This window comes from Vanessa cardui, chromosome 10 (genome assembly GCF_905220365.1).
Source record: "Vanessa cardui chromosome 10, ilVanCard2.1, whole genome shotgun sequence".
Lineage (NCBI taxonomy): Eukaryota > Metazoa > Arthropoda > Insecta > Lepidoptera > Nymphalidae > Vanessa > Vanessa cardui.
In genome coordinates this window covers 10,253,085-10,278,763 of record NC_061132.1, presented here as the reverse complement: position 1 = coordinate 10,278,763, position 25,679 = coordinate 10,253,085, and the positions used below count along the sequence as shown (strand labels likewise).

At 32.5% G+C, this 25,679-nt stretch overlaps 1 protein-coding gene across 2 annotated transcripts; it reads left to right on the top strand.

Moving 5' to 3' along the window:
- Nucleotides 1-948: 948 nt before the first annotated feature.
- LOC124532711 (coronin-6) lies at nt 949-24,937 on the top strand. Of its 2 annotated transcripts, none has more exons than XM_047107746.1 (12): nt 949-1,230; nt 1,377-1,574; nt 14,035-14,157; nt 15,412-15,555; nt 15,723-15,853; nt 16,077-16,184; nt 16,690-16,864; nt 17,496-17,559; nt 18,032-18,120; nt 18,820-18,960; nt 20,907-21,071; nt 21,682-24,937. In XM_047107746.1, the coding sequence occupies exons 2-12, from the start codon at nt 1,377-1,379 to the stop codon at nt 21,874-21,876; spliced, it is 1,533 nt and encodes a 510-aa protein (XP_046963702.1). In that variant the 5' UTR covers nt 949-1,230; the 3' UTR covers nt 21,877-24,937. The 2 variants fall into 2 exon arrangements, with proteins under 2 accessions (XP_046963702.1, XP_046963701.1); XM_047107745.1 differs by having other exon boundaries at nt 20,886-21,071.
- Nucleotides 24,938-25,679: the final 742 nt, after the last annotated feature.

Genomic DNA, 25,679 nt, shown 5'->3' with positions numbered 1-25,679 from the left:
GTTAAATGTCAAAAACAGTTTTTGACATAATACACAGACTACATAAGAGAAAACTTTACTTTTAACTTTTTAATTACCTAAATATTATAGAATTATAGTTATTACCTAATCAATCCGAATTATTGAGTAATTTATTTATAAAATTTCTTCTTTATTCTTTTTTCCAAAAAAAATGTATGGTATGTTTTATAAACAACTAAATTTTTAACGACTCTTTACTTATTACCTTTATTGCTTTCATTTAAACAATTTAATAATTTATTATTATAAAGAACGCTATCTGATATTTAAGTTAGTGATACCATAAAACAGTTTGCCAGAAAAAAATAAATGTACCCACTGATTTGTATTCAAAAATGAAATGTTGAAATATGTAGATTAATTTTTTTCTGATTGTTATACAGGCTTAGTGGTCGTTTTGGATAAGTGTCGTGATCAAATTCTTATTAAAATGGAAGTTGATGTAGCGGTAAGAAAACTATTTAATATATTAAAACAACGCATAAGTTAGACTAGAAAATTAAATACAGAAAACTACTACTAGTAGCAAATATTATGTAGATAACTAAAACTGAAATATATTGTAAAGCATTAAAATATACTAATTAATTCTTTTAAAATAGGATAATATAAAAAGACATAACAGTTTTACAAGCCCGAATATAAGAAGAGCACCAATATCAAAGAGGGTAGGAAGGGAACGTTGTCACAGTTATAATGCACAAGATAATAAAAAACCAGGTTCTCGATTACAACCAGCAAAAGTAAGTAAGACTTCTTGGAAATAAACACTGTTTTTAAATTTTCTATTATTTTTAGCAATTACACATTTACACTTTTAAATTTTAAAACGAACGCAATCATAGTTTGTATAAGCTTGACATTTTACTCTTGCGTTCAGAAATAAGGATTTTTTTTAAACATTATTACAAACTAAATGTTTAAATTATATTATTTATATATAAAACTCCTCCATTAATGTATTTATTAATTTGTAACAGTACTTGTCTAATCCATATTGACAGATCTACCTTATCTTTAGTAATTTATAATCAGTAAATGCAGTCGCTGTAGGCATTACCAAATATGGAGTTCGCTCGTTTTCCCAACCGTCCTCCCTTCGAACCTTAGCAGCTCTCAATTTTATTTTCTATAATTCTTTGAGTTATATTCAAATGATTTCATTGCAATATTTAGTGTAAATAATATAATTTCTTCTTATATTTAAATGTGAGTTAAAATTTGTTAATCGTTATTGCTAATGTCAATATAGGTCAGACAAGAACTGGCGTATAGGTTATGTTTTAAGTGAAATTATTCGGATAAATCACAGTGTGTATAGTTCTGTTTGTAAATGCGCGTATTTTCGTTTACAGATGTCGTTTAGAGTGGTTCGTAGTTCAAAATTCCGCCACGTTTATGGGCAAGCCCTGAAAAGGGAACAGTGTTATGATAACATCAGAGTATCCAAGAGTTCGTGGGACTCTACGTTTTGTGCAGTGAACCCCAAATTCCTGGCTATCATCGTTGAATCTGCTGGTGGAGGCGCCTTCATAGTTCTACCTCACAATAAGGTAAGATTCCATAAAGAAACCAATGAATTCAAGTAATCTAAGTGATTTTGGGTACATAATTCCAAAAAAACGTATATTTCAACTAAATATAACATAAATCGTTATACTAAAAGTGAGTTATGAAAGTATTTGATTTAATGTTATCTTCAATTTTTTTTAACTTTTATCATTACCTATTAAACTATTTATTATATCTTTTATAAAAATTTATTGAAATTTTAATTGTAAGATTCTTTGTTCCCACTTCATACAGCTTACACACAAAATTTATTAAAGTCTAATTTTAAAATCTACCAGTAAGACAGAAATAGTTTTAAAGAAAAAATATAGTTAAAATGAATTATACAAAAGTGTGAAGAGATTTTTTATTTCTCTAAGAAGCTATCTTTTTTAAAATAAATAAGATGCTATAACAACAATACAAACAAAATACAATTTAAACAAATATGTTAATCAATTTTCAAACACTTATGTTCAATAAATACATAAATTTTTCCTTAATAGATATATTCTAATATTTAGTTGTAGTAGTATAGAAGAACAGAAATAGATAGGTTTTATTTCAAATAAGTAATGAATATTTTACTGACTTTCAATTAAGGTATATTACTAATAAGTTTCTTAATACCTTTAGATACTTATAAGTTATTATTTTTACGCTTACAACAATCTCTTCGAAACAATTGCTTAAATTAAAACTGCAATTTTAAAATGATGATATTTTTAAGTATGTATTCTCATTATACTTGTAAAATATTTATGGATCATTCTGCCATATATCTTGTTGTGGATTGTGTCCAAAATATCACCGAGATTAATGGGATGTGGACATAATTTTGATCTATATACAAGCATATGACTTAAATCAAAACATGACAAGAAATTACTTATAGCTAAAACAGTTGCTACATGTAAATATAAATTGCTATTATAAGAATTAAAACTTTATCTGTTCAAATGATCCAAGTATTCATGATAACACAATTTTAATTATCCGCTTCGTGTCTGTACATTTCTTAATGAAATACAATTTTTAATCACTTATATTCAGAATAACTTTTATGAAACATTAATTTTATTACAGTAAAAAATAACCTTACAGCTATGTAGGAAGAGAAACAAAATGTAAATATATTACATTTTGTTTCTCTTCTAACTAAAGTTGTAATGTAGATATCTTTGTTTAGGTTTGGTATCACCTTGCAACCAATTTGATAGGAAAATTGATATTTTTTGGGTTGTATAGGCATTACGAATTGCTATACAACGATAATTGAACTGCTTTATATTCTTACATATTTTATTTAAAATAAAATACCCTAGGATTAACTATTTGACATATATTTCAATAAAAACAATATATAAAGTGTAAATGAAACATACAATACATTATATTGTAAATAACCATATTACATAATCTCGAATATTTTAAATATATTTTCTGTTATCTAATCAGTAGCTCAGCTTGATAAATGTATTATGACATATATTTACCAACAAATGTATTGGTATTGTATGTCCAATTAAATGAGGAAATAAATAAATATAATATATCTATTATTGTCTAATAAATTACAATATATTTTATATATTGTTTATACAGTCACTTGTTGTTCAGTATTTTCAGTATTTTTTTTAGTGTTAAAACCACAATTACATACCTATATAATCTAGTACAATAAATAATCTGTACCAATTTAGTGATTCAATATAAACAAAATTTTATAATAATCATCTGTGTTATACTTAGACAAACAGGACATGGTCCAAGTATTCACAATAATTATGTAAATATTATAATCTTATCTGTACTAATTAGTAACGAATAAAATGAGAAAATATTCTACATTATAAATCTTGCTGAATTTGTAACGGTTTTATTTTTATACTGGATTAATTTTGCAGTCTCTGAACTGTATATCATTATATTCATTTCTATGAATCATATTGTTCATTTCTAAATAAAAAAAATTATTAATTAAGAATATATTTCGTCTAAAATTTCTATTCATTGCAATTACATGAGTAGCAATCAACATTCAATATTGATTTTTTGGAACAAAGGTGGTAATAAATTTGTAATTTCTAATACTGGTTTAAATATTATCCATTAGTTTTACTCTTGACACAATTATGTAAAATATTCTCATGTAATGTCTCTGTTCTAAGAAACCATGTTCATCTTAATCCATTTAGCCTTTAAGACGTAACTGAGTAAAATATTTTAAACAGACTTTGTAATAGTAATAAGATTCCATATACCCTATTTTACCAACTATATCCTTCTAATTTACAAACACTCAAAACACTTGGCTGAGTGACTCTTACATGCTGCCTAAATTATTATTATTATGAGTCATGACCCATTATTTAAAAAAAAAACTCACATCGTCGACGTTCGGAAATCAACATCGAAATGTATTTTTTCTATAATATCAGGAAAACGTAATCACGCTTTATCTTACAGGAAGCACCGAAATGCATTATCAACCGAACAATGCGGTACAGTCAACGACTAACATTTATATAATGTAATTTGATAATTATGTCGTTCGATTTTAAAAGTTATAATTAAATATTTAAGGTATACTTTAGCGTGGATCGATTATAACATTTATCATTTGAGCGTTACATTGTGCAACAGATATGGGACAATGGATGTTCAACAATAGGGAAAGATATCGATTCTGGGAATGTTTACTAACTTTTTGTGTGGATTCCTAAGAATGTGTCATAATCGCTCGTAAGTCGTAACTCGTTGTCAACGCGCTAATGTAACGATGATGAAAATTTATATTCTATAGTTTTCTCGTGAGTTGCTATTGTTTCTGTACTTAATTTTTTTTAATGTAATTTACGATGTTGTCTTTGTATTATTAGTTAAGCTTAAAGTGTCTATTAATTGGTCTATTAAGAACTAAATGTCAAATAAAAAAAGGTCTCAATTCTCTTAAAACAATGTTATGATATAATTGTATGACGTTGTTTAATTACGGAAGATTATTAGTGATGACTACACTGTATAAATATTTATAATATGACACACCTAACAAGTCGATATATACAGATAATTACGACAAAAATGGCAGCATTCGATGAAACACATTCATTTAAAATATAAATTGTTATCAAATCAAAACATTTAGACGGTTGACTGTAATGAATCGTCGTCTTCGATATATATATACGTTAAGGGGTTTTATTCACTTAATGTTTTGCTGAAATAAAATACTATATTCGTAGTAAAAAGCACTATGAGATTATTAGCAAAATTATTTTATAGACTTTTTATTAGATATTGTACTTTTGTAATTAATTTCATACCATATTACTTATGAAGAACTTTATTCAGATAATAATTATGTGTTTTACATAAAACGAATATGAAATAGACACACATTAACTTTTTTTTTTAATTTAAAGTGTGTACAATGAAAGGCGAAGGATCTCTGATGTTAAATGACATGACCACCCAAAGACCTTTACTTATTATTTAGAGATCATTCATATTATCAAGACAAAGTAATTACTTTGTCTCAATATGTTATTAAACGCTACATGAATTTCGTCACGTAACTATGATTACAAACACGTATAAACACTAATAGTACGATAGTCTTTTCAAAAGACCGAACACGGTTCATTGTGTATCTAAAAAAAAATTCTATCTATCTATCGTAAAAGTATTTTTTTTTAATGTAAAATATGCAGGAAAGCTGGCAACATTTTCCACCTGATTGTGAGTGGTCACCATTGTTTATATAAATTTGCACTGTACGCGCTATTAACCATCCCTTATATCGTTAGTACGCTATCATCCCTGGAAAATAATATCTCTTGTGCCTTTAGTCAATCCGGATCCGGTCGCTCTAAAAACCGAAATACGGCAATACTAATTATGCTGATTGCCGATTGAATATGTGATGAGGGATTGGTACCTTCTTAGATGGAAATATACAATGAATATTAGGATTATAAACGTATATTTCCTGAATATGTATTTGAAGTGAGTTTCATAAAGAAACAGTTCGAAATAATACGTCTTCACTAACATCCTTAAATGTGTAATCATCGCCACTTATGTGTGTCAAGTCCAAGCTAAACAATAAATAACAATAAAAGCAAATAACGCGTCCCACATACTTAGCACAATTCAGTGTTTATATGCGAGTTAAATAGATCTACAACCTAATTCGCAATCACAGTCAGCTCGGTATAAAAATGTTTCAATAGGAATATGTTAATGTATGTAATGTGGTCAGGCAATCAGTATTGTTTTCAATCAAACACGATTGTTACTGCAAACGTGTGCAAAGATAATATTTAAAAAAACAATATTTATACAAAGGCCCGTTTACAGTTTTAGCGCGTGAATGTATATAAGAATACTAACTGCTACGCGGGGTTTTACCCGTGTTAGATGTTTCAAATTCGCCACCGTGGACCTAACCAACTAACTAGGCTAACAAATACTAAAAGGTCATGTTGAAATATAAAACTCCCTGGAATAAAGTATTGATGTAAATCCATGTCATTTTCAGCCTTTCGTATTATGAGTGGCTTGATTCTTAATTGAAGCTGATTGACTCATATGTATACAAATACATCGATGATATCATATTCTCATCCCGTGGTATCATTTCATACATCATTTTGACAATACAATATTGAACGAAAGTAGTTTGTTAGTTTGTATATAATTGAGAAAATACTAAGCAATAGTACATAGATATAAGTGCTATTGGCTTCTATGATTTAGTTTGAAACGTAAGTGCGCTTAAGAATTTGTTTTTTTTTTTTAACTTATTCTAGTACTCATGTAAGACATTCTGCCACATGGGTATGTCCACATGGGTATAATGACCCACATGGGTAAATGTATAATACGTCATATACTCGGTACTATTATAAATGAGCTGCCCATCCCAAATTTGAACGGGTGAAACAAGAAACCAAATCTGAACCATCCAGAGACTCGCTCAAATCGAATCCCTTATCAAGATCGAGGTCCCGAAAGCTTGTAGTATTTGAGTCATCAGTCCAATAGTCGGATACCGTGCGGGATTGAAATCCCTAGGTCCAATGGTTTAGGAGTTCAGTTACATACACGCTTAGGATTTATATATATACATATATGAAACATTCCTTGCTCATTCGTTGCGCAATGCGCCACTCGTAGCGAGAAGATTTTAGTACGTTGTGCCTGTAATTATGTTGATACCCTGAAAAACAACAATAGCTATACGTGGCAATTATGTTATTTAACCAAACCTATCTAAGCCTGAAACAGAGCTTTATTATATATGTATAAGATACAAGTTGATTCAAAATATTTATTAAATCAGAAAAGATAATGTTCCAAGTTAAAAACAATATAAGGAACAGAATAATTAGACCTTCTTTCGTCTTATATTAAATTAATTTTCAGTTTGACGTAGACATAGCAAAGAGGCGATTGTTTAATTTCCAACGCTGCCCACGTATAATCATCCATGAAATCATTAATTGTATAATAATATTATATTAAACAATATGTAGCTTGGAAGGTAAGTAGAATATTATCGATTATAACAAAACCGACACTATAAATAGTTAGGAGTATCATTTACTTCACACATTGTTTGTCATTTGAGACCGACCTCAACTTAAATGATTATCATTCAAGTTCAAAGGATAATTAAAAAGTAAGAAACACCACAAGATATAATAATTAATTCCAAATTTAAATATATTTTTAAAGCACTATCTTTATGGTCGATATGCGAAGTATATTTAGAAAAGTGCGCAATTTTATTACCACTTTGCTACCGAATAATATTTTTTTACAACACGTTCATAGATTACATGTATGTAATAAGAATTAGGAGATACGCGTTTAATCTAAAACTTGATGCTATATCTTGGAAATTTGATTATTTTCTATAGGTCTGTTTATATTTCGTTTCGTGAATACTTGGTGATTCCGTTAAGGCTTTGACAAATCTATTTCAATACGAATTGAAATAATTTATGTCGTCTATGTCTCTTTCGAAGATCTTTACTCAATGAAATATGAAATTGAATGAAGTCAAACGTTACTCGTGTAGAAATTTTGCGATTATTAAAATAAACATAATTATTTACAAAACGGTTTATACAGTTATTTATACGAATGTGAGGTAATAATTCGGTAGCGGACGGAAATTGAGGGCCCGCCCACGCGCGACAAGAAAAGCGTGCGACGCGCGTGTGCAACAACGATTCTATAACGTGAAAACTGTTTATTCGAGAAGGTGAAAAATGTTCCGTAACTAATCTAAATACTTACCTTACTTGTAAAGTTTTTAGCGGGTTTATTTAAGCATTAATCCCTACCACAGAAATGTTATTATTGATTTGACATTCGAAAGAAAAGAAACGCTTTAAAAGTATTCATACGTGAATTTAGACCCATCTTTTCCAGTGGGCACTTTGGGATTCTCAGATCAAATAAAAATATCTTTATGTTTTCCAAATAAAGATTCTGACTTTTCCGAAACATCCAGACACACACAGGTGTTAATAAAATAGTAACTAGTTGCACAAATCGTTGTTTATTTATTTGAAAATTGAAGAACAATAAAAGTTTCTCACAAAATAGTGTTCTATCAAAGCCATATGCCCAGGGCCTCCAACAATTTATAGACGGCCCTGGGTAGACCCTATAAACTGTAACAAATAGTTTCCCAAAAAATTGCTCCACCATTAACCTGTTCCGTGAGTCACATGCGTCTCATTGTTATTGTTCTTTTTTTATGGATTAGGTTGGCGGACGAGCATATGGGCCACCTGATGGTAAGTGGTCACCATCAGCAATAGACAATGACTCTGTAACTATTCCCTACATCGTCCATTCGCCACCAACCTTAGGAACTAAAATTCTATGTCCCTTGTGCCTGTAGTTACACTGGCTCACTCACCCTTCAAATTGGAACACAACAATACTGCGTACTGTTGTTTAGCTTTAGAATATCTGATGAGTCGGTGGTACCTACCCAGGCCGGCTTGCAAAAAGCCCTACTACCAAGATTATTTGTTCAGCTTTTGTCTCTTTTATGGACAGGGAAGTTCTTAGGTCTTACAAAAAAACTTTCAAATAGTTCGAATGTATGTATCGGTTTAGAAACGAGCACCGCGGACCTAATACGATCAGGCGAAAGGTTATAAATATGGTGATATTTTGATACGTGTCCTTTAAATGTTAATTATTATAGTCAATCAGAAAGTGTATCATGTTCTGACATTTCACGATAATGTTCATGTTCGATGCGTTCCGAGTTTTGTTCGTGATATTTTTGGTACATTTGGGTTATACACAGTAACTAAAAGTTGTAAATGAACTCAATTTGTTATTTCATACACACAACAATAAAAGTATTACTGGCGCGCTATTCACTTGTCACCTGTGATTTATACAGCCTTATTTCTAAACGTTGTTTAGCGAGCCACACAGCGTTATGACGTTCTTGTCTTGTTGGTTAGGTGGCTACACAAAAAAACGTAAATACCTAGATGATGGGTTCAAATCCTAGGACGGCCAGCCAGTTTCTTTATTGACCAAAAAGTTACTGTTTTTGCCGTAAAATTTTCAGTAACAGAACGGAGTCAGGAAGTGTGTTGGACTTGGACCTTGGACGAAGATAAAGCTTTTGGTCCTATGCATTAACTCTATCCGGTCGTGTCGGGTTTGCGACCCTATCGGATCTGACAGAGTCACTTGGAATATTATCCATTAATAATTGATTGATTAATAGGTCCTTTTGATAGTGGATGGGTAATTTTATCTTTCTAATTCTACTAAACGCGTTAGCCTAACCGACCGTTAGCGCTTTTTTTTTTTCAAATTTCACCCTCCAGCTCCGTATAAATAGTAGTAGTTATATACTTGTACCAGAGCATTGGTTTACCAATTACCCCATAAACAGTATTTATATATATGCGATTATGAATAATCTGATGTTATAATATTCTTGACGAGCGCTTCTAATCATAGCCGAATGCTTCATCATAGTGTCATCAAATGATGAAATTAGCATCATGCATTTGTCGTTCTATTTAAGGAACTAATTTATTATACTTCTAAATTTAGACGTGACATAGCTGAATAGGTTTCAAAATTGCTAGAGCAAACTTTATTACTAAATTATTAATTCATTGGCTAATAATGACGATTTAATTCGATCGATTAATATTTAAAAATGTGTGAATGCCGTGAGTCATAGACTATATTAAACTAGTTGACACAACGGTGCGCTATGCAGTAAAGTTTTATTTGGCGAAGCGCCATTACGCCGTGCGTGTGCACATAATACGGATTAAAAGTATCTTCAGACAAGGCGGGTTAAGTTAGACGAGTAATACGATATAATGCTATAATTTGCAAAATAAGCTGTAACAAGTAAAACATTATCTATAATAGTATTATATGTGTGAAAGTAACTGTGTCCATCTGCCGCTCTTTCACGACAAAACCGCTTAATCGAATTTGATGAAATTTAGCGTAAAGCAAACTTGAACTTCAAGAAAGGACATACCACAAGGTTACTTTTTTGCCTAACACATGACAAACAACACCCTAACACGCTGGCGACTAGTAGCATTTAATAATAAGGGTTATTATCAATATATGAAAGCCTAGTGAAAGAATTTATTGGTCTAAATCAACTACAAACACAGCATAAGGTATCTTAGGTGGATCATTGTCACTTGAAATAATATTGCTCTCATACGTAGGAAATGTAAAGTTTTTACTAGTACGTATATTAGATAGGAGGCTGCATCGCACTACCGTTGGGTAAATATAAACCAGACGACAGACAGATTGGCGGCGCAGCGTGGGAACGAGTGTCTGGACGCGTCAGATCAAATGAAACTAATCTTGCTTCTCGGTACTCGACAGTCGGTAGTCTGTGCACACACTAACGCGACATTCTTATCAATTACATCTTTAGTAGTAAAGTTAAGTAAAATTGATTGTTCTCGTTCTAAAGAAAGAGTTACCTATAATCTCATATTTTGGCCTTCTCGTACACCTTAACGGCTAACGACTTATTAGCATTCACGACATAATATATAACTTAAGACAGTATCACTGCAATGGTGTGCACCATCTTACCATCACCAGCACCAAATTAAGATTATACTTATAATATTTTCAATAAACTCATTATTCATAGTAAATAAACTGTCATATAGCAAAATATGTAGTTAAAAAAATATAATTTGCACTCTTTAAACTTCGCCTTCAAAGATACCTTTTAGTCATAAATGATGCATCATCATACATACCTATACAATGAACTATTATGAGCTTCTCTTTTACTTACTTAAAATTTTACCTTTGTTTTCATTGTTTTTAAAGCTATGTTAAAGGTATATGAAACAAATATAAGTATAAATACACACCCAGCTTCTAGGAATCACTGGTAGATTTCTAAATGCCCCACGAGTCGTTGATAAATCTCAAAACAATACTTCTATTGGAAGCTTACTTGAGATAATAGTCATATATAGGAGCTCCATTAAATATTTACAAAAATTGATCCCATATATTTACAATTTTACGTAAGAGTTTATTTATTTTTTAGAAAAAAAAATCGATACTTTAAAACTATTTTAATCACAAGCAAAGTGGCTTATATAAAAATGCAATTGGACAATATAAAACGATTTCACTTGCAGCTTGTTTATTATAACACTTAATTATCAAATCAACAATTTGGCACTGTATAAAGCGATGAGCATCAAACGTAAACATTTAAAAAAGGATTTTCCGTTTTTATCGTTAAAAAAAAACAAACAAAATAAGATTTCTTAAAATCGTTGATAAGAAAGTGACTTTCAAAATCGCACAGCAAATAATTCAGTGAAAGTGGTCATTACCATCGCGTATGTGCCTTCACCACACCCGGGCTCCTGCCAAGAATTGTACCATTTATTTGGGTCATGCGCTGAATGAATCGCATTAAAAAGTTAAACAACAATCGACTGAATGTCAATCGACTATAAATTTTATTAATTGTTCTGAACAATTCAAAAAATGAAAATATTATTTACATGCAATATAATTTTACTCGCATTACTTTAACAATCAAATAAAAAATTCTAAAATAGCTTTTAATAAGATATTCATTAGAATTCATTGAAATACAAAAAAAAAACGGTGTTATTTTCTTTATAAGGCACGAATTGAATACAAAACGATTGATCTAGATTAAACTCATGACTCAAAATTAAAATTTTTGACAAAAAAAAAATTACTTCAAGTGATTTTTTGTTTTTCTTTAGACTGAGTTGACTATTTCTTTTTGTTTAGACTTTTCCAAGTTGACTTATTATTGACGGGATTATGAGGTATCAAAAAAGTAACTAAAGCTCAATTTAAATAGAATAAACTGAAATAGAAGTGCTATTTTCGTTTATATTCAAGTTAAATGTTAAATATTTGATCGTTCCGTTTAGGCAAAAACGAGTAAAATATACTAATATAAGTTCAAAGAAACTGCGCTGTAAAGATGGTTGCTAAAATAGCGCACACAAGTCTGTAAAACAGGTTTAATAGCTAATTGTTTGTCTTCAATAAAAAATTTACGTTTATTTACGTTGTACGTATCGTTCGCAATTATTAATTGCATTCTCAGTGACGTCACTCGCCAATAGAAGGCAGTTCAAAACGTCCAGCCTTATGCATCAAAGAATCGCTATAATTTTTTTTTCTAATTTAGATAAATATTTACGAAGGAAAAAAGTATTCTTCGTAAAATCAATAACAATTTTATACAAGATAACAGTTTTGGCTAGGCACATGAACAAATAGGCGTCATTATAAAACCCTCCCTATATAGTTATCTAATAAATGATGAATGTATTTTTTAATTAAAATGGCTAACTCACAAACCGAAATCCTTTACTCTTTATTATAGCTATACATAATATTTGGTTAAGTAACTGATTTGTGTTGGAGATGTATACAACAGCAGTAAAATACATAAGAATAAACAACATCGATAAGGAAAAATGTACTATGAAATGGCATCGTTATTATTCAAGCAGTTATTCTTTAAACATTATACTATTTCAACTTCCAACAATTTTTTTTTTTCATTTTCATAATATATAAGAAAATTTGAACGCTTGTATTCTTGATATGTTAATGCGACATATTGATCCATCTAACTTAGTTTAGTGATAGGACTTTGTTGAAACCTATTTATGTAGGTACCACACTCTCTCCATATATTCTACCGTCAAACTGTAATATATTTCGGTTTAGAGGTTGATTTACACAGTGTAGCTACAGGCACAAGGTACATAACATTTTAAGTACCAAAATTGGACGCATATTAAATGTGCAAGGGGTGGTTAAGAGTTGTTATGGTCCTTTGTCTATGAGCGGTAGTAAAGGCATGCAAATAGGTTGTCATTGCTCATTTGACATTCTATTTTAAATTAAAAAAAAAGGTGAACTACAGAAAAAAGCGGCGCAATTCTCTGAGCGTAATATCTTTAAGTTTTTATACGTATTTTTTTATTTAAATTCACTTACTCGGGTATAATAATATAATGTTACAAATGGTGCACTGAAAATTCTTAATGTTGGTGAAAAGAAGAGAGCAATGACCTGCTCCTGTGTATAAAAGTTTCACGAACTCATCGCGTCTTGGTTGGCTGATTTTTGGATAATAATACGGTATTGTCGAACATTCTACAAATAAAGTACTATTTTTTTAGAAACAAATTAATTTAATCTCCTTTTTAAAAACATTACTCTTACGTATATTTTACTTATATCTTAAACAATTCTAGATATTTCTTTTTGTTCCGCAGGCGTGAAATTAAGTGTATTTAATTCACTTAGGTCAATGCTACTTGACCAAAAAGTTCTCTTAAAGATAATGAGATAAATGTTTCATTAAAATAAAATAATAATTAAAATATGTGTATCTGTTTACTTCTTTTATCAGTAATAATTGAAAAATACGGTCTTACGTTATAGCCTTAACTACTATTGAAATTAATATTTAATATTTAATTATTACACATTAATAAAAAAAAAAACTAACGGCAAATAGACCAAATATATATATATATCAAGATTAGTAACTAAAAATAAATACTTAATCGTACGAGGGAGGAAACATGACAATACCAAATAAACATCAGCATTTATAAGGGTTCTAAGTATAAGATGTAGTCTTATGGATGTAAAGTAACAAATATAGCAGATAGCGGCCCGTCCCGGCTTCGCACAGGTGGATATATTTTTTTAAATATATTTTTACCTTTCATTTATTTATTTTTTGTTGCTTTTTGCGACATGTTTAATAATCGTCGTTCTATTTCAACTTATTTACACATGTGACAAAGATATATGTTGATATCTTGAATAATAATAATAGCTCTTTTAAATTTTTTAAACGAATTAACGTTTTCGTTGTTACAGGTCGGACGCATCCCCGCCGATCACCCGCTGGTGGGTGGACACAAAGGCCCCGTGCTTGACATCGCGTGGTGTCCCCACAACGATAATGTCATTGCTAGCGGCTCTGAAGACTGTGTTGTTAAGGTATGTTGGTTTAAGGTACTGATTGTTCAAAAAAAAGAATAAGTCACACACGACTCCAATATAATTATGACCTGACTGATTCTGACCGTGTTGACCATTTACAACAGAGATCATCAGAAAAATTAAGTATTAAAAAATATATATATATATATATATCAGCTTGTCTGTCTCTGCCCTAATCCGAAGGGACGGTAATCCTGTAACGTGAAGAGTTCGGGTGAAGTACATAAATAATACTTAAGATGCTTTCCAAGGTGCAGAGAAGAGTGTTAAAGCTACCAGCCCCTAATTTTTACCAGTGCCTATATTCCAGTAATAGTGAGATGGCCCAGTGGTTAAAAGTTAGAACGCGTGCATCTTAACCGATTATTGCGGGTTCAAACCCAAGCAAGCACCACTTTATATACATATGTGCTTAATTTGTGTTATAATTCATCTCGTGCTCGGCGGTGAAGGAAAAACATCGTGAGGAAACGTGCATGTGTCTAATTTCATCGAAATTCTGCCACATGTGCATTCCACCAACCCGCATTGGATCAGCGTGGTGGAATATGTTCCAAGCCTCTCCTTAATGGAAGAGGAGGCCTTATCTCAACAGTGGGAAATTTACAGGCTGTTACTTTACTTTACTCAATATTTAACACTATTAGCGAGATAGGACTTAAGCCAAGAATTATTTCTGAATTTGCAACATTATACGAAATACTTGTAAGATATACTAAGTTGACATTATCGTATTTATAGGGCTGATTAGGATACTGAAGAATCCACTACCGATTATTATTATGGGCGCCCGACTTGGGACTCAGACGTTAGTCACTATTTATTTTGTAGAATTTAGTTTTATTTCATATTTATTAGAATTTGTCAATTGACATTGTATTTTTTGAATACTTTTAAGAATACTTTCATTGAAGTTCCTCTAATCAGTATTAGCGGAACACATTGGATCATCAGTATTCAGAAATATCTATAAAAAATAGAGTTATGCGAGCGTAAGGATGCACCAGGCCTCACTATTATATGGATGTATGAATTATGCGTATTTAGTATTTTAATAATTTTAATCTGTTATTATGAACCGCTCAAATTTTTAACTAAATAAGATTGAACGATTTAACTCTTTCAATTTATTATACTTGATACTTTTTAGTTTAGATATAATTTTTACTGTTACTCATATGTAGTTAATTTCTAATGTGATAAATAAATATCAAAGATTATAATAATAATATTGTCATATATGGTCCATAGGTGTGGCAGATCCCCGATGGTGGGCTCTCCCGCACTCTGACTGAACCAGTGGTGGATCTTGTGTACCATCAGCGGCGCGTTGGCCTCGTTCTGTGGCATCCAACAGCACAGAACGTGCTACTCACAGCGGGTTCTGATAACCAGGTTAGTAAGATAAATAAGTATTTGTTGACAAAAAGAGCTATAATTAAGGATAGCATAAGTAGTAAGCTTGACTTTCCGAAATTAACAGTTTTTCCATTATATTATATTCAAATACATCCGCGTAGATATTGCATTTGTATGACTATGTATATTATATCTGTAAATAGATAGCGATATGGAACGTGGGTACTGGGGAAGTGCTGATAAGCCTGGACTGTCATCCGGACCTCATATACTCCGCCTGCTGGAATTGGACCGGTTCCAAGCTCCTTACCACCTGCCGAGACAAGAAGATCAGGTGATTACAATAATCATATTGAATAGTGCAAAGAATAAAGTTGTGTTTTCAATAAAAATTAATTACAAATTTGCAAGTTACTTTATCTGTCAGTCTGTTGTGATTTTGTGAAAGATATAGGCTTTTTATGCCTAATGCCTAGCGTCCAACTCATAAAACTAGTTATATGTTTTTGAATAATTGAATGATATAAGTAAAATTAATAATATAACTTATTTTTCAGAATAATCGATCCTCGCAAAGGTGAAGTCGAATCGGAAGCGATTGCACACGAGGGCAGTAAGGCGTCCCGCGCGATATTCCTTAAACATGGCCTTGTTTTCACTACCGGGTAAGGGCTTTGCTCAAATTCGTTGTTACTTTTCATTGTAGGTGATCAGTAGTATCAGATTCAGATTGATTTTTTAGTGTCAATTTAAAAAAGTGAAAAAGTAAAGTAACAGCCTGTACATTTCCCACTGCTGAGATAAGGCCTCCTCTTCCATTAACGAGATGGTTTGGAACATATTCCACCACGCTGTTCCAATGCGGTTTGGTGGAATGCACATGTGGCAGAATTTCGATGAAATTAGACACATGCAGGTTTCCTCACGATGTTTTCCTTCACAGCCGAATACGAGATGAATTATAAACACAAATTAAGCACATACATATAGTGGTGCTTATCTGGCTTTGAACCCGCTATCATCGGTTAAGATGCACGCGTTCTAACCACTGGACCATCTCAGCTCATTTAAAAGTCCATACTTAATTTTAAATACTACAGCCCTCATAGCATCGTACTGCAGCTGTGATACATTGATATATGTGAATATTGAATTGGTATTCGGTCGCAGGTTCAGTCGCATGTCGGAGCGCCAGTACTCGCTGCGCACGCCGGACGCGCTCAACGAGCCCATCGTCACCGTCGAGATCGACACCAGCAACGGCGTCATGTTCCCGCTCTACGACCCCGACACCAACCTCATCTACCTCTGCGGGAAGGGCGACTCGGTCATCAGGTACTTCGAGGTCAGTAACGACGAAACACACTCTAATCTGTACTATAATTCACTTTGAGAAATTTATCCGTGGATTTTTAGGGAAATAATAATATACACTTAAAAATATATACTTATATGATAGCTGACTAAGTAGAACAGAGCTATCTCATTCGCAGTCAGACATATTGTTTTTAATAAGCGCGAAGAAGGTATGATATATATAATATTGTTGTTTAATTTTTGAGGATTCCAACTGATGAGGGACTGCAACTGTAATTAAATATATTTTTGTGCACATTTAAGCCAATTACTGGATTTTGATAGGAAAATACGCGCGACTTGCTATCATCGATTTGTTTGTCAGTAGTCAATAATTAAAATAAATCTTAAACATCATTTAAACGTTAACAGTACATTGAAAATTTTGATCATTAAACAGTGGCAGAAAAGTAACTGACTAGCGAAAGTATTCCTATGGAAGATTGATGCAAGCAATTGGTCGACGACTTTATAACACATGTCAATGTGTTATATAACAAACAGATATGATACAGAGCAAACGATTTTGTAAATAAAACTTTCTAGATACTGACCATTTATTAAAATATAAAAATAATTATAATAATATTTGGATGTATTTCTGAGAGTTTTTGTCGTAGGTGACTCCGGAACCACCTTTCGTGCACTACATCAACACTTTCCAGACGCCCGATCCACAGAGAGGTAATGTTGTCTTTATTATTGCTTTTTCTACTGTTTCGTGTAATATATGTCATTAATATATATCAAGTAGTAAATTGAACCATCCAAATAAATAACCAAGTGCTGGAATAATAGTGCAATGATGTCTTGAGTATGAAAGTAGATGGATGTAGAGGAGGGGGGGGGGGTGAAAGATGATATGGCTGGAAAGTTACTGCGTCGACCCCGAGTAAGTTAGTTGGGATAAGGGCCGGAGGATGATGGAATAAATCTGCAATATGGGACTATCCTACGTTTTACGCTCGTCCTTCAATATTATGACGTAAAACGTTACAAAGTATACATTAACCCTTATTAATACACTACGTGTATGACTTTGCCGATTTGATGGAGCAGTGGAATATGTAATTGTTAACACTCACATAATACTCACACACACGGTCAAGTAAGTTATTGGACCTTAGTATGTGAAATAAAAATGTTTTATTTCCAGGAATTGGCATGATGCCGAAGCGAGGCTGCGACGTCGCCACGTGTGAGATCGCAAAGTTCTACCGCCTTAACAACTCCGGCCTGTGCCAGGTATAACTATGGAGTCTTATGAAATCTATATTCATATTTTGAATGAGAAAGTAACTTTGTCTGTCTGTCGCTTTTTAACGACAAAACCGCTGAACCGAATTTGATGATATTTGGTATGAAGCAAACTTGAACTCCAAGAAAGAACAACAACAACAACAGCCTGTAAATTCCCACTGCTGGACTAAAGGCCTCCTCTCCCTTTGAGGAGAAGGTTTGGAACATATTCCACCACGCTGTTCCAATGCGGGTTGGTGGGATACACATGTGGCAGAATTTCTATGAAATTTGTCACATACAGGTTTCCTCACGATGTTTTCCTTCACCGCTGAGCACGAGATGAATTATAAAGACAAATTAAGCACATGAATCAGCGGTGCTTGCCTGGGTTTGAACCCGCAATCATTGGTTAAGATGCACGCGTTCTAACCACTATCCATCTCCCATCTCGACTCATTGAACATTGGCTACTTTTTGCCTAACACATGACAACCAACTCCCTGTTATATTTACTGTTATTTTATATGATATTGAGTGCAATAAAGTTTTTATCTATTTATCTATCTATCAATCTATCCCTGAGCGAAGCCGCGGGATACTAATCTGCTATAAGGCAGACGTTAAAGGTTAATTTAAAAGCATTAATTATAAAGTATAATCTTAGAGTGAACACCAGTTTCCGTTTCCCCCCAATGCGTGTAGGTGATCTCGATGACGGTCCCGCGCAAGTCGGAGCTGTTCCAGGAGGACCTGTATCCCGACACGCTCAGCGACGAGGCGAGCCTCACCGCCGACGAGTGGCTCGCGGGCGAGGACGCGGAGCCCTGCACTATGTCGCTAAAGGTACCCCCCCTCCCCTCCCCCCACTACCCTACCCTCTACCTCTATCAACTCCTAAGAGCTGTCAGTAAAAAGATTGCGTCATTCGTGCTATTAGACTTTCAAAATAAAATTTTACATATTTCTTTGCTTTTAGAAATGTTTAAACCCGAGAAAAATATTTTTCCTTTTTTCTTAAATTCCGATTATCGTTAAATTATTCTCAAATACATATAATTATACTTTTTTATAAGCGTATGCTTGATGATACTTACGTGAAAAAGCCTCCCAAATAAAATGTTATTATAAAAAAGTAACCCCTATGAACATAAAATTGGTATCTACCCTTAATCTTAAGGAGACACCTTTTAAGAATGTTTAGAGATTATTGCGGATACAATGCAGTTAGGTTGATACAAATTTCTTCACGATGTTTTCCTTACCCGAGTTGTATTTTAACGCAAATTTAGAAAATTTGAAAATTGGTAATATTTGTTCGTAAACGCAAACGAGCTCTCCTAGTTACTTTCCTATGTATCCCTTTTTATTAATCCAAAGGTTTGTATTTTATGTATAGAAGAACAATTGTGGGATTTATTTTGTTTAATTTATATGATAATCTTTTTTTGAACTCAGAGATATTTGTGCATTTTTAATATTTTGGTCTTGATTTATTTATAAACATAATCTCAAATAAAATTAAAAAAAACAATGAAATTATTGTTTTTCAAATTAATGTTTATTTCGCTGATTTTTTGACGTTGTTTGCATGTATTTATTTTCAACTTATGCTGTATTCCAATGGCAAGCTGAGTAAATGAACAAATCCTACTCCATACAAATTAGCATACAATACAACATTCCACTTAAATGATTTTTTCGCAAATCCATAATGATGAAATACCACTGATTATTTTAGTTCACAATAATTGATGGTGGGAATTGTTTATTTATATTAACTGCCATTGGATTCGTCCTTAGATGATAACACCAGGTAAGTATCGCTTCATCAGTAATAGTGTTTAACATACGAAGAGCGGTATGTTGGGCTTTATAAGACTGATCAACTTTTATATAATTTACAAGGCGAATATAATTATTAAGATTTATTTATTTATTATTAGAAAAGCATTTTATGATATTAACAATAAATAAATCAAAAACAGCTAAAAATGCAATGATGTTCTAGTAAACAGATATGTTATTAACGCTCAAAAAGTGAAAACTAGAAAACGTCCTAATTGGGACGTTTGCCTTTAGTTGTTTTACGTAGAAATACGTTAAAATACATCATAATTACGTAGTAACACGTTTTGCGTAATTAAAACATCTAGTTATCCCTTTTACTTATTGTTTTTATCAAGCTATTCTTTTTACTTTTAACGAAATGTAAAAATAAACTAAAATAAACGGTCACAGGCGCGGCACACTTTTTTCTGTTGTTTAGTATGGATATAACATATCTGTTTATTAGAATATTATTGTAAAAATGTTAAAATTTTTTCTTTTCAAATTTTTAATTATATTATGGTTGTGATAATGACGAATAAAAATTATATTCGGCCTCGAAACGCGACGACCAGACGATGACGTTTTAGCATTTGTCGTGATGAATGTTTCTGTTGGCTTGTCTCTAACAATACATGAATGGTGTGTTGTGATTTGTGAAATTAATATTTACCTCCGTTACTAACTTAGATATCTTGATAATAAATAACATATCCCTCATTTATGCCTCTCTCAATAAATTATTTAATTTACAAATTGCTATTTGTCCCGTTTCAAAATTACTTTTGATGCTACTCGTACCGATCATTATTTAAAAAAATAAATATAAAGTTTCGAGTACCGCAGTACGAATTGGAGCGCCCCCCCCCCCCCACCACGAAAGCCAACAGGAACCAAAAAGACAGATGCTAAAGGCTAGGTGATACCTAACCAAACTGCAGGAGCGCGCGCTGCTTGTGCAGGGCGGGTACGTGGCCGGCCGCTCGACCACGCTCACCGTCACCAAGCGCAACGCGCTGGCCACGCCGCGCGACCGCGAGCGCGAGCCCGAGCGCTCGCCCACGCCCGCCGCGCGCGACGCGCCGCCCGCCGCCGCCACGCCGCCGCCCGCCTTCACCGCCATGGTGGTGAGTACGGTCGCCGAGGATTCCTCTTCCGCTTCCTCGTAATGCGAAAGTTCCGCAATATTTTAGGTTCCTCGACCGATACCGCATCCTCATAAATAAAAATTAAAAATTCCTCTTCCGCTATCACTTCCTCAAAATTTAAGAGCAATTTATAAGGAATCTGGAGCTGTAGTAGACACATCCTACCCCACAGCCACCGCTTCCTCGGGTAAGATTGTAGATTCAATGTTAGCCGAAATGCTAGCCAATTGCTGAACCAATTAGTGACGATGAAAATGAAAGTTTACCAATAGAAGATAGGTGTGTGGTACTAAAGTTACTATTAAATAATGACATTAAGGAAAAACGAATAAATATGCATGAACACAATCTTCTATGGTGGAAAAAATCCTAATCCGCTTTTTCTACCGCTTCCTCATCCACATCCTCTTCCTCGAAAAATATCCTCATCCTCATCCTCTAAATTTGCGAGTGAAAATTCCTCTTCCTCCTCCTCCTCCTCATAATTACTTCCTCACCAACCCTAGTGGTGAGTGCCGCCCCCCTCCCGCCCCCTCCGCACCCCGACATCCCGGTCGGTCGGCTCACGCTCGATGTGAAACGTTCGCAGGAGAAGCAGCTGTCCGACCTGGTCGAGGAGATCCGCAAGCTGAAGTCCGTGATCGTGAAGCAGGAGAACCGCATCCGCGCGCTGGAGGCGACGGTGAAGACGGGCCTGGCGCCCCCCGCGCCCTCGCCCCCCGCGCCCTCCCCGCCCTCGCCGCCCAACAACCACGACGACGCCATGGCGCCCGACGAGGTGTGAGCGACGGAATGTGAAATGTGTGCGATATAGACCAATTTTCTACAACTTCTGATTATTCTTTTTTTTTAATTTTGAGTCGAATTGTGTATAGATAATGGAATCGATGTGAATGTTTTTTTATTTATTGGCTTCTCTATTTATTATTTTCATATTTGGAATTGAGGATATTGTTTAGGAAAAAATCATTTTTCGATGAAGAAGTTAGAAGATCTAGAATGTGTATAACGATCATGTGATGTAACTCAGAGAATGAACATGTGAGATTTATTATAAATTAGTAATCTCGCTTTATAAAATATATCTTACACAATTCGCTGTCATTATGTATGGAAATTCTGGAAATTTTTTTTGGCCAAAAATAACTTTCGTTATGAAGAAATTAAACAAACGAACTTTTACATGACTAAAGAAGGGAAGACGGTTTTCTTTTCAAAGCAAGAATCTAACTACATTATTATATTGGTAACAAGTGCATGCCACATGCAAAAAATAACAGCATAATAAAAATACAAAATATTTATTGAATAATATTATTTGCATTCAATCTATGACTATCCGAGCAAAATTAAAACTACTGTTAATTATGGCATGTGGCAATGCTACGCACAACGACAATAATATATATAAATAAATATGGATAAGAATAGATTTTGTGATGTCAATATAATCCACTTAAATATATAAATTCATTTAATAATATTTATTTACTAATTACAGCTTATCTTTGAAAATCTTATAAGTAACCCTTGTCTTTACAAATCATTTATTTATTACATTGTAAATATTAAGTGAATAGTGATATCAACATTGTGCCTTATATCGACGCAGTTTTCGTCACAAAATCGGATTTATAATTATTGGTGATGTACAATTATTGCATTTAGTCATTTTCTAAGAGATTTACTCAGTATAAAGGAGTGATCTAATGTTAGTGTTTTTCAAGATGCGTGCACACTTTGAAATATTCTTAATAAATTGTTTTTATTGTTAAAAAGTGTGTCTTAACCCTCAGATAGTAATTATGACATTAAATTCCAAAAATTTGAGAATCCTATCAATTTTTCAACTAGCTTTTAATGCTGAAGCAATATGTTATAATTATTTATTTTACGTGTTTTTTTTAATGAAAATGTAGTATAACATCGTGTACAAATATGAAACAAGATGGCGCCATGAAACTTTGAATTTTTTTCTTTTCTAGTTGATTTTCTCGACATCTTGTGTCCTATTTGAGTAAAATACAGAATTATAGTACGAATCCACCCATCGCGAAGCACTGTGAGAGTCACATTTGATATTTTCACATATTTCAAAACCAATATAACATCACTCAATTAAAGAGTTAAAATTTGATTATTTTATCAAATTATATGTGAAGATCTCACGCGGTGTATTCCCTGCTTTAGGTTAGGAGTCCAGTAACGGTGCTTAGAAATGCGAAAATCGCTTTTAAAATAATTACTGACTCAGTGCATTATTTATCGTTTTAGTGCTAGTAATTTACTCTATACTAACCCTTAAAATATTTATATAGTGCTATACCCCGCTCACATTTAAAATGTTAATTATCTATACTGCTTGCGTATTAGGCCAACATTGGCTCAAATGTAGCTTGTAACTTTTTATATTCTCGACAATTTAGCCATTCATATTTCGCATTAGATTTTACGAAAACACATTGTTATGATGAAGCGAAGTGGCCCCGAACGTCCAAGATTTGTAACACAAGACCCCGTCGACCGTTGTGACCCTTGCGATCATAACTCGGTGTATTTGACAGCTAGTCACGTCACATTGAATTGACATTTGACAGGTTAAGTTATGCTGTCTCACTCTGGACAGCAAGTATTATAGTTTAAATAAATAGTATTATTATTATGACGATTCTTTTTTTCTAATTTTAAGATGGCGTAATTTTAGATGTTCTATATTTAAGATCATGACAAGGCAGTGTATGGTATTAGTTTGTATGAAATGCTTTACCTTCGAGGACTTCGTGTAAATTATTTCTTGTATTTTGTATGTGAAGCTTCGTTTTATATTACTATTATGTTTTTTTTTTCTTTTGTCTAACCGTATATTTAAACGCAGGAATAACGAGCTATTGTGTACTTATTGTAAATGTTATTCGCGACAATACTGTATTATGCCGTTGAGCTTACGTATTTTGTTCACAAATGGCAATATATAAAACATTTATACTAAATGATTAAAAATAAGTGCCAAATTACATTTAATCAATGCTCAAATTGGTAAAGTATTCAAATTATTTTAAATGATGATAGTTTTAAATATTGCCAGTTAACAAAATGATTTTGAAATATAATCGAATGAGGCCTGTCGCTTTTATACTAAATGAAAATGACCATTATTTACGTATATACAGACGAAATGTCGTGTAAATATAAGCCGTTTTTTTAAAAAAATGTGGTCATAATTGAAAATAGTAAAATATTAGCGCACAATATCGAAAAAATATTTAAAAAAATATATAATGTTGCATTAAACAGATAAAATGTATATGATTGAAACAATTATGTAATTAATATGTTGTTGACATTTAAAACATCACAAATGATATGAAACAATAAGAGATTCCTCTTTCTCTCAACTCAATAAGCAATTGTTTGCTGGAACTTCTTACTTCTCGATTTATTAGACGTTTGTCTCGCTGTGTAATAAAATCTTTCGATAATTTGTTGTTATTTGACTTGTTTTAATAAGCTTAAAGTTTTTACGAACTGGTGCTAAATGAAACGTGCTAAATATTTACATGAGTTTTTAATCCTGATTTTCGTTGACAGAGTAAAAACATCTAAACTTTTTTTTTAATAAAAGTGACATATATGTAAAAAAAGAAGTTTTGAAATGATATCAAAAAAGTTTAGTTTATATTCTGTCAATGAAGTGAATCATTACCGATATTAATGCTTCACTATGGACTATACGATTGTAATTCATATGTAGGTGTTAAGTGCCTTGTTGTGTTAGATAAATACTCAGATCAAATGTTGCAATTATGAAAGTTGAACAGAAATAAATGTCTATTTTACTATTTTCATTGCTCGTATTATTTCCCTTTATCTTAATATATTGTTTTTTTTTTTAATATTGATTTATATATTTATACTATAGTAACATTTGGTATATCAATAAAATGTTTTAGCTAAAAATATTGATAACATCGATTTTTTTGAAAAGCGTCAATTATTAATTTAGTAATATTGAATTTACATGAAGCTGAACAAATGTAATTTTTAGACCAAGGCAGATCTGTTAATATGTAGTAAAATAATAAGTAGGTATTTTGACACAAATTAGATGTAGCATCGGAAAATGCAATGAAATGAAAATAAAACCGATTACTGCCGATTTACACAACCAATAGAAATAGCTCCCCATCGCGCCATTCGACGCTATTCGTCGCTATAAATATTATTACACCGGAACCCAACCCGATCCGAGAAAGCAAGGGCATGTAAATCGAAGCGTCAAATTGACGAATATATTTGGCCACATGATATTACAAATTATTTCGTTTGTTTAAAGATCATATTCACTAAAGAAATAAATATTGATAATTTGGGATAGCGTACTTAATTGGGGTGTGATCGGTTTTTCGAATTTTGCCGATGCTACATCTAAGATGTGACGTACTATATATAAGAATAGTACGAGACCAAGTTGACCCAACGGTACATAGGAAGTTGTTACAGTTGCTTGAAATCGTATATATTAAGCATATATATTAAGCATAATGAACTTTGAAACGTTTAAACTGTGACTTCATTTATAATTTGCTA

Excerpts from the sequence above, each read along its gene's own strand:
- LOC124532711 (XM_047107745.1), top strand. The coding sequence starts at position 1,377 with ATGTCGTTTAGAGTGGTTCGTAGTTCAAAATTCCGCCACGTTTATGGG. Across the intron at positions 16,865-17,495 it reads CGGTCATCAGGTACTTCGAG|GTGACTCCGGAACCACCTTT; the intron begins GTCAGTAACGAC and ends TTTTTGTCGTAG. Across the intron at positions 18,961-20,885 it reads CCTGCACTATGTCGCTAAAG|GAGCGCGCGCTGCTTGTGCA; the intron begins GTACCCCCCCTC and ends ACCAAACTGCAG.